Genomic DNA, 10,846 nt, shown 5'->3' with positions numbered 1-10,846 from the left:
TATATATACGACAGGCTTCTTTCAGTTTCCGTCTACCAAATCCACTCACAAGGCTTTGGTCGGCCCGAGGCTATAGTAGAAGACACTTGCCCAAGGTGCCATGCAGTGGGAATGAACCTGGAACCATGTGGTTGGTAAGCAAACTACTTACCACACAGCCACTCCTGCGCCTATAAGTGAATATATAAGTTTCATGGTTGACAGAGTAATCTGAATGTTAAAGGGTTAACTCTTTTCTCATCATGTCTCTGTTGAAATAAACTGCTTTGTTTTCAATTAATTTTGGGAAAAAAAAAAAAAAATTAAGTATTGAGTTAAATAATAAAACAATTATTTTACTAAATCCTAAGCCGTTGTTTGGGACATAAATTAATGCAAAATTTTGTTGGATGGTTTTAACGTAGATTAATTTAAGATAGGAAATATGTACGAAGAGGTGCTGAAAAGTTCCTGGTTTTGGGTAAAAGAAAATACAGGTGGGTCAGTTAATTATGATTTTATTCAACATATTCCCTTCTCAGATTCACATACTTATTGCAGCAGTCCTTCAGTTTTTCTAAGCCCTGTAAAAGAACTTGGAAGCTTGAGCCTCCAATCAGGCCTTTCATTATACTGTTAAAACCAGGAACTTTTCAGTACCCTCTCATTTCATTAAACCAGAGGTGGCTTCATTTGGTTTGGTAGTAAAAGGGTTAATTACATCCTTTATGATGAAATCCAGCTGTGACTGAGTGACTTTGATTTTTTTTTATTCCAAAAGCCCCTAAAATAAGTAGCAGTAATGTAATGTAGATGATTTGTTTGATTGGATAGTATTATTAGTCTTGTCAAAGTGGTGAGTTAACAGAATTATTGTCATGCAGGGCAAAATGTTTAGTGGCAGTTTGTCCGTTTTTATGTTCTGAGGGTGACATTGCCTATCATCCTTTCGGGGTCAATAAATGTACCAGTGAAACTCTGGTGTCAATGTAATCAACTGGTCCCCTCCACCCCAAAATTCAGATCTTGTGCTTTTAGTAGAAAGGATTATTATTCTTGCAATTTTATGGCCTTGTGCCATAATTAATGTAAAACCATTTTTGTAGCAGAAGTGGTAGTGCTAGACATAGGTGCCTGTTTGAGTCTATTCTGTTGCAAGAACAGTGACAAGGTCACTGGCCTGAGGGAAACTCTATTTCTTGATATGTTTTTTTCACCTGCTACCCTCAACATTGCTAGTACTTACCTTCTTGTCTCTGAGGCTCTGCAAAGTTCATAAGGACTTTTCTTCTTCCTCATACAAAACAAAAACAAAAGCAAAAATAACTCATGAGATGCATGCAGAACAGTACAAGTCTGAACAATGTATTTATTCATTCTTAATATGATCTGGCAAATTTGAATGTGGATATTTGACCACTTGTTTTTTGTCATCAGAGAACTTCTCATCCTTTTAGATGATGTATGTTCATTTTACATGCCATATACTACTAGTGTAAGGAGATTTGGAGTTGCCATGATGTTTCAACCTCATTGTGTGTCTCATCAGTCAAAGCTACCTCACCACACTGATGAATCTTAAAAAAGTATAAGCTCTTGTTTATTGGAATCAGCAAACAAATTATATGCTGATGCATACTGTCTGCCAAGCAAATAATAATTCCTGAGGTGCACGTAGAACAGCAAGAATCCAAACAATTATATATCTATTCATTCTTAATATGCTCTGTCAGATTTGAATGTGAATATCTGATATTTGATGGCTGTTGTTTTTTAATAAATGTTTGTCTCTCTTCCTGGTCAGATCTCTCAGGGTGGTTTACTTTTTAATTTTTTTTTTCTTTTTGCCAAGAGAATTGTGGGTGAGAAATAATAAAAAATTAAATAGGTGTAGGAGTGGCTGTGTGGTAAGTAGCTTGCTTACCAACCACTTGGTTCTGGGTTCAGTCCCACTGCATGGCACTTTGGGTAAGTGTCTTCTACTATAGCCTCGGGCCAACCAAAGCCTTGTGAGTGGATTTGGTAGACAGAAACTGAAAGAAGCCCGTCGTATATATGTACACATACACACATATATATATATGTGTGTATGTGTGTCTGTGTTTGTCCCCTCCCAACATCGCTTGACAACCGATGCTGGTGTGTTTACATCCCCCGTAACTTAGCGGTTCGGCAAAAGAGACTGATAGAATAAGTACTAGGCTTACAAAGAATAAGTCCTGGGGTCAATTAACTTGACTAAAGGCGATGCTCCAGCATGACCACAGTCAAATGACTGAAACAAGTAAAAGAGTAAAGAGTAATGAGCAGTTAATTATTGAGGTAGATTAAATCTACCCTTCTCAAAAAAAAACAAAAAAACAAAAAATGATGTTATTTAATTCACTTTTATGTTTGTTCTGAAGGTCACACTGTGTTTAATAACATTCCTGTATCCTTGGTTATGTACCACGTGTCAGCCCGACCCAGTATCGATTGCAACATATTCAGAAATCCTCACATGGACATTCATCGTAGCTCTCCATGTTTACATCTACATCCAACATCATTACATTTACATCTCTGGTTACCTCGATTTCTCCCAGCGGATGCTGTACAAGCGTCATATACCAGCAGTATGTGTAACAATAGGTATGTAACTTACTACCTAACGACTTTTTTTCTCTTTTTCCACTTAAATTATTTTCTGTTGTTTGTGTTCATCACAATGTTTTATTGTTGTTATTTAGCCTAACAGCTAAGGCGATCATTCTGCTTTTAACCCTTTAAGCATTTAAATCAACCATACCTGGCCAAAATAATCTACCTGTTTCATTTTCAAACTGGCCAGATCCAACCTCTTACACTTACCCTACAATATTATTCTAAAAATAAACAATCACATCACTGAAATCTCAAAGTTACAAGGTAATGCATGATTAATTCATATCAATGTGAATAAATAAGCATTATATTTGACAGAGAAATCTGAATGCTAAGGGCTAATGCCCATAAGTGCCCTTTTTGTGGAGTGCCCTGTTATAAGAGTTCAGCTCAGATTCTTAACATGGAGTTATCATGATATCAGCTTCTGACATACTCCACACTACCTTAAATATCTGTTAAAAAATAACACTAAACTTACTGGACAATTCTGTCTCATCTTTTATAATATCTGTGAATCCCATTTTAACCTAGAGCCTACACATGTCTCACTAACATGTAAACCACACATCCTGTTTTTCCTTGAGACAGAAATCTCTTGGTCCTTATCTATCACAAGCCTCTGTTATCCAGTCTTTCCTGTATTCAAATTTCACTCTGAAAGGTGATCTATCTGCACCTATGTAGATTCAACTATCAGCAATAAAATAACGACCTGGGTCAATCTGTTTGACATGAAGGCAGGGCTCCAGCACGGACACTCTTCAATAACTGAAACAAATAAAAGAAAATACTTACAAAATTATAATTTTTTTTATTTGTTTCAGTCATTTGACTGTGGCCATGCTGGAGCCCTTAGTCGAACAAATCGATTCCAAGACTTATTCTTTGTAAGTCTAGTACTTACTTTATCGGACTCTTTTGCTGAACCACTAAGTTACAGGGACGTGAACACACCAGCATCAGTTGTCAAGTGATGGTGGTGGGGACAAACACAGACACACTAACACATGCACACACACACACACACACACACACATGAAGGGCTTCTTTCAGTTTCCATCTACCAAAACTACTCACAAGGCTTTGGTTGGCCTGAGGCTATACCAAGGTGCCACGTAGTGGGACTGAACCTGGAACCATGTGGTTGGTAAGCAAGCTACTTACCACACAACCACGCCTGCACCTGATTTTTTTTTTCATCAAAATTTTTTCAAGTAAAAGTCCTAGAAAAGAAATAGACTCTAAAAATATTATAATTGAAAATTAGGAATAATTTAGTTCAGCAGTTAAAAAAATTTGAAGTGCATTAAAATTAAGCTAAGAGATTGAACACCTAAAATAACTTAATAAATTACCATTTAAAAAAAAAATATGAACTCCTTTAGATACCTTACCTTTTCTTTTTTTTGAATATAAAATTTAACTGAATCTAACCTGGAAGATTACATGTGTGCTAATGAATATGTGTGTTCTCTGCTTGTTATTTTTCATTCCTAAATTCCAAATTCAGACATTTAATTTAATCCCACCAAATATAATGATGAGATGATTAATCTCCCTTGTACGAATTGGCCACCTCGGGTCTCCACATGTTTAAAAAAAAATATTGTAAAATATTTAGAAGTTTATTCTTACAGAATTTATTAAAGAAACACTGTATAGGAATATGGTTTAACCAATAATCCAAACCCAAAATTTATGACCATCTTATTCTTAAAATGAAGCAAGTTTTAGAATTAGATTTTCAGACACTTTGTTTTCTGTAGTGTATCACCTGACCAGTAACGTACATCTAAAATAAGTGCCAGTCAAGCACTGAGGTCAGTGTAATTGACTTATCCCCTGCCCTGAAATTGCTGACCTTGTGCCAAAATTAGAAAGCAGTATTACAAATGGCTTTAAAGATAATTGAACTTAGATGGTTTAACTCAGTCTTTTCTGACTCATCAGATCTGGTTGAACCACACAACCCATGTTATCATGGAGAAGGAATGTTAATTGATGATGATATATTCATATATATGCAAATGGTTGATGCCTGTGTCCCCTGGCAGGCTCCCATGCCAGTGGCACGTAAAAAGTGCTATCTGAACGTGATCGATGCCAGGCCTACTTGACTGGCTCCTGTGCCGGTAGCTCGTAAAAAGCACCCACTACACTCTTGGAGTGGTTGGTATTAGGAAGGGCATCCAGTTGTAGAAACCTTGCCAGATCAGATTGGAGCCTAGTGCAGCCGCTGGCTCTCTAGACCTCAGTCAAACCGTCCAACCCATGCCAGCAAGGAAAACGGACGTTAGACGATGATGATGATGTGCATGTGCTCCTAAATGATTTTTGTCTATAAATTCGTCTCACAAGAGAGAAGATACTAAGCTTGACGAATATGTCCCTTTGTGTTAGTGTCTACTTCTTATCTCTCTTTCTCATTGCAGGTATGATCTTGAAAATGCTGACCACCCAGATTTTTGCTGAGTTCAAATGTTCATGGCGTGACAAATGTGGTTTCCTAAAGCCATATGCCTACCTTCAAATCATTACGACAATTGAGGTGTTAGTTGCTTTTCTGTTTTTGGTGCAATATGGCTGTAAGTTTTTATTTTATTTATAAATTTGTTGTTAAAAATATATAAAAATTTAGTAATTTTAATGAAACCTAATTAATATTTGGAATAAATTGTTATACTTTATTTAACTAGGTACTGCATTAATTGTCGCTAATTTTGAAGCCATTCCAATGTAATTAGTAGCCAAACATTCTAACTGCCTGTGAAATGCATGTCATGTTCTTTCCTAATTCTTTTTTAATTTCATTCCTGTGCTATATTTCAAAATTACCATAATAGCCCTTTCTACTATAGGCACAAGGCCTGCAATTTTTGTGCGGGGGGGGGGGGAGGCTAGTTGATTACATTGGTCCCAATGTTCAACTTGTATTTATTTCATTAACCCCGAAAGGAAGAAAAACAAAGTTGACCTCAGTGGGAATTTAGGTTTCACATTTTGGCATAAGGCCAGCAATTGTAGGTGGAGGGATTAGTTAATTATATTAGCCCCATTAATTGACTGGTACTTTATTTTATCATCCGCAAAAGGATGAAAGACAAAGTTGACCTTGGTGAGATTTGAGCACAGAATGTAATAATCCAGAAGAATGCTGCTAAGCATTTTCGACCAATGTGCTAATGATTCTGCCAGCTCACTGCCTAATTATAATAATTTATTAACTTTAGCTACAAATCTAGAACAGGAAGTTATAGTCAGCTAATTCAATCTCAGTTAAATACTGAAGTTTCATTATTCCATCAAAATCTTGCTGGATAAAAGACTAAGTGGATCCTAGTGGAACTTGATATCATTAAATAAAGAGACCTAAATAAATACTTTTGTTAGAGAAAGCTAGACAATCCAGTCAGTTCCAGTACCTTAACTACTTATTTTATTGACATGGGGGTGATACAAAGCTCATTAGACCTTGGCCAGGTTTGAATTTTCAATACAAAGACTTGCAATCAAATATGCCAGGTATTTTGTCTTATAGAAATAATACATTTCTAAATCTCTGAGAGATTTATGCAGTAGCAATACGATAATGTGATTGTATGTTGTCAACTTAATGTGACAGTCCCACGAAAGGGAAGAATACTACTGTTATTTAGCCATAGGAAACACCGTTTCCTGTTGGACTTGACACATTTCCTGTTTCCTTATGTTTTATGTTATCTCCATTTTGAAAACATAAGGACACAGGAAATGTGTCACCAGTGGTTCCTAGAGCTAAATAACAGTTGTATTCTTCCCTTTCATGGGACTGTCACATTAAGTTGACAACATATTATCACTTTATTTTGTCTTATGTTCTACTAATTCTTCCAGTGCATCGCTCCTCAAAATGGATGATGATAATTACCACTATATTTATTATTTTACAGATCAGGTTTCACGGTTCAATATTGCTAAGAAACTCCCAGATGTTATTGAAGATGAAACTCAGCAAAGTGGTCTTCCTTATTCTCAGAATTTCCAGGATATTGGAGAACGGTAAATTATAGATTTTTAAGAAGTTCTTTGAGGGGATTGGGGAGTTAGGTGTTTACATAATGACCTTTTTCTTTCATAATAGGCTTTCATTTATTACATTTTACTTTGTTTAATTTTATATTTGGAAAGGTGGTGCTCACCAACACACTCAACCTCTGGCCTGTAGACATGTCAACGAAACCCAAGTACAAGGGTTTATCTTTGACTAGGTATTTGTCCTGCAGCTGTCTTACTAGAAATATAGCATCAGTGGTGCTTCTCCCTGGCACAAACCCAAACTGCATCTTATCTAAACTAACTCTCTCCCTAATTAGTTGGGCTATGACCCTCTCTGTGACTTTCATCACCTGATCCAACAACTTGATACCTCTGTAATTATTCATATCTAACGCGTCATCTTTACCTTTGTAGCAGTTGACTATGGTGCTGCTACACCAGTCATTGGGTATGACTCCTTCACGTATCACCTGATTGACTATACAATTGACTAGACTATAGCCTACATCGCCAGCTATTTTATGCATCTCTACAGTGATTCCTGTTGGGCCGGGGACTTTCCCCACCTTCATACCCTTAATTGCTTTATCTACCAAAGTACTGTCAATTCGGATAGATGTTCCCTCTGTTGGGTCAACATTTGGCAGACTCTCTTTCTCCCATTCATTCTCTTCATTTAGCACCCTTTCATAGTGGTGTCTTCAAGTCTCTCTCTTTGCAGCCTCATTAAATGCAAGTGAGCCATCATCCATGTGGACACATTTCTCTCCTATGACATCACGATTCTCTCTCACACACTGTCTTGCAACATGAAACTCTTCAAGTCTTTGGTCTTCATGACACAGAACATTGGCAATTTTTTTTTCTCATCTGCTTCTCCCTTGGCTAAGTAAACCTGTCTCCTAGCTTCCCTTCTGGCAATCTGATACAGTTCCCTGCTACCACTGTTCTTCCAGTCCTTCTATGCTTATTTCTTTTCCCTAGTGGCTCTGTCAACTACATTGTTCCACCACCATGTTACCTTAGGTTGAGAGGGGACTTTGTACCATCCGCAGATATGGTCAGTAGCTTTCAAAAGGTTGTCCCGAAGGAACCTCCAGTTTTCTTCCACTTTATGTGATGCTACATCCTCCTCTATTTCGTCTAAAGCTTAGCTTCGAGTTATACATCTCTTAATCTCTGTCCATTCACAGGATCCTTAAACTTCCAGACCCTTCTTTTCCATGCTGGCTGAAGTCACTAACTACTAACATTTGTTGTGGGGTGCATTCTTCACCTGGGAAGGTTTTGGTATTTATAAGTGGCCATCTTTCCTGTTTCCTGGCAAGGATGTAGTCAATCTGACTAGTGTGTCTGCCAGAACGGTAGGTGAATAGGTGACTGGTAGGTTTCCTGAAGTTAGTATTACAGACCATAAGATCATTTGCATCACAGAACTCCAGCAGCCTGGTTCCCTCCTCATTGCAGGAACCAAATCCATAGCCACCATGTACACCATGGAAACCTTGATCAACATCCCCATTGAAGTTGCCAGCCACAAAGAGAAGGTCCTTGTCACTTATCGACGAGGTAGTCTGCTAGAGGGTGTCATAAAATCGGTCTTTCTGTTCATCAGGTAGCCTTGGCTGAGGGGCATAGGCCGAGATAATGGTTGCTGATCCATGTTGCAGCACTAATCTAAGCTTAAGTATTCTATCACTGACTCTGACTACCTTATCAACCCATTTCTCCACAAGGAGTATATCCATGCCCCCAACCCAATCAGTGTTCCCTACCCAGAAAATCTTATATCTATGTTCTTTGCCTGTTAGGAACCTAGCAGAACTTCCTTTCCACCTTACTTCTTGGATGTAGCACAAATCTACACGTCTCCTTTCAAGTATCTCAACAATCTCACCAGACTTACCTTTCAATGTGCCAACTCTGAGAATGTGGCAGGTGTGGACACGCAAGACCCTGGGATGGAGCCTAATTGTACCTGAAAAGAAAGCTTGCATTTGACAGAACTTATAAACCTACAATAGCCTTCAACCTGCATTCACTATGCCATCATTTTATGCGCTACATAATCACTACATTTCAATAAGAGATGAACATTAAGTAGAAATGGGGAAGCATTTAAACCATTGGAAGCATTCAGGGGAAAGACATCTGATAGAGGTCAGGGGATAAAGACTTCTGGTATATGTGGTGGGCGTGGGAAGAGTGGGCACACTGTAAAACAACAAACACTCTGGCTGTCGGTGTGACAGAACAACAACAACAACAACAACAACAACAACAACAACAACAACAATAATAATAATGAAACAGAATTGGACATTTGCATTCTTAACTAGAGCTATAGCCAGCAGTATTTGGTCAGCCAAACTCTGACAAAATTAGATAAATGGATGGAAAGCAATAATAAATGAACATGGATTGAACGTGGGGATCATCAGTTTTCTGTAACATATCTCATAGAAGACTAAAATGTGAGTACATAGATAATGAAATGATAAAGTAATTATAATTTGCACTGTAAAATGAGGTTTTTAGATGTGTGCTAGGTTGGAAAACGAAGTTGCTTATATGAACATCTTTGACTTCTACTTTGTGTAGTAAGATATTAAATTATGAGGTAGGGGAATCTGAATGGAGCTAATTTATACAGGATGGGGTGGGGAGAGCAGAGGTAATGCCGTTGTATTGGGAGAAGCAAATGGTTAACGGAACTGAGAGAGAGAGAGAGACCAGAGTTGGGCTGGCTGAAGACAAAACATGAGGAGATGGAATTTTGGGGATTTAGAGTAACATAATTGAACGATTGGATTTAATTTGTCATTGTAACAAACTGCTAGGTGAATAACACCTTGACTGTATATATCGATATATGATAATTTCTTTTTTTTTTTTACATGTCAAATGGTAATATTTAAAAAAATTGCCAAATCTTAGGTTTTTGCACCTCCTGACATATTGTCTTGTATCTGAAGCGATTGTGCACCTCTGGTTGGAAATGCCTGATTTACAGCAGAACTAAATTTTTATTGTCATCTATATTGTTCGTTTACTCTGTCTAATTTTTTTTTTTTTTTTCTGTTTCAGTGGATACTCATTCAATGAGAAATTACTAGAAAAACAAGCTGATATGGTCCTCAGCCTGAAACGTCGCAATGAACAACTTGCCCGTCATGTGTTGACTCTGACAACAGAACTAAGATCTTTGAAACATGGCCACATTCAAGACAGCTTCCATGAATCTTCCAACATGTCCAGCAGCAACACAACTCAATCATTCCTTGGCCATTAACCAGAACTCTTGTGTGTGAGTGTGTGTGTGTATGTGTACTTGGGTGTATATGAGTGCATACATGTGTGTAATGATGGGTGCAAGCTGCCTACTTGTGTGTTGAAGAATGCAGAATCTCTTGGAGTACAAGTTTTCTTTTGTTTACTGCTAATATTTACCTATTTTTAAATTTCTCATCTCTTTATTCTTTCATTTGCATTTTGCATACCAATAATGGATAAATATTCTCTCTCTCTCTCTCTCTCTTTTCTTTTACAGCTCTTTCTCATTTTCTGCTTTATCTTCTGTTTCTTTTTCATCTTTTCTCTCTTCTTCTCTGTCTATGTCTCAACTAGTTTTGTTTAGTTTAATGATTTTTTAAATGGATAGAAACACGATACATTAGATTTTAATAAAATAATGGACACCACCTGTACTGCCAAGAAATATATACAGTGGAAAAAATATATAGTCAATAATCTATCTTTTTTGAAACGTTTTTCTTTCTGTTTGTTTTCCAATATTCAAAACTAAAATGTGGTTCATTTAATTAACTGTTAGTTTCTGTTTCTCTCCTAATTAAGGAAGAAACTATCTAGAACAATTAACTGAAACTGCAAATGAACCTTTATTGTGATATCCCATAGAGAAAAAAAAAAAGCAAAAAAGTAAAAATGCTGTTATATATATATATATATATATATATATATATATATAACTTTACGGAGAAGGTCCTAAGACCTATTACTTTTGGTCACTGTTTGAAGATCTGAAGTCGATTCTCTTTTTTTTTGTTTTTTTTTTACCCTCCAATTTTGTTTTTTGTGTATATTATTTATATTTATACATATATTTTTTTTTTTTGCCTTTGTACTTTTGTTATTATATGTTGGAATTTGACCAATGAAATGAATT

At 36.7% G+C, this 10,846-nt stretch overlaps 1 protein-coding gene across 1 annotated transcript in view; it reads left to right on the top strand.

Moving 5' to 3' along the window:
- The window catches only part of LOC106868350 (transmembrane protein 192), a 40,227-nt gene extending 29,387 nt beyond the window's left edge, over positions 1–10,840 (top strand). The window contains exons 3-6 of the mRNA XM_014913564.2: positions 2,385–2,610; positions 5,058–5,210; positions 6,555–6,663; positions 9,748–10,840. Of these exons, the coding sequence (XP_014769050.1) occupies positions 2,385–2,610; positions 5,058–5,210; positions 6,555–6,663; positions 9,748–9,952 (693 nt within the window). The 3' untranslated portion in view covers positions 9,953–10,840. The remainder of the gene's footprint in view (positions 1–2,384; positions 2,611–5,057; positions 5,211–6,554; positions 6,664–9,747) is intronic.
- Positions 10,841–10,846: the final 6 nt, after the last annotated feature.

The sequence above is a fragment of the Octopus bimaculoides genome, chromosome 5 (assembly GCF_001194135.2).
Source record: "Octopus bimaculoides isolate UCB-OBI-ISO-001 chromosome 5, ASM119413v2, whole genome shotgun sequence".
Lineage (NCBI taxonomy): Eukaryota > Metazoa > Mollusca > Cephalopoda > Octopoda > Octopodidae > Octopus > Octopus bimaculoides.
The sequence above is the reverse complement of the archived record's forward strand: the minus strand, read 5'-3'. Positions and strand labels throughout refer to the sequence as shown.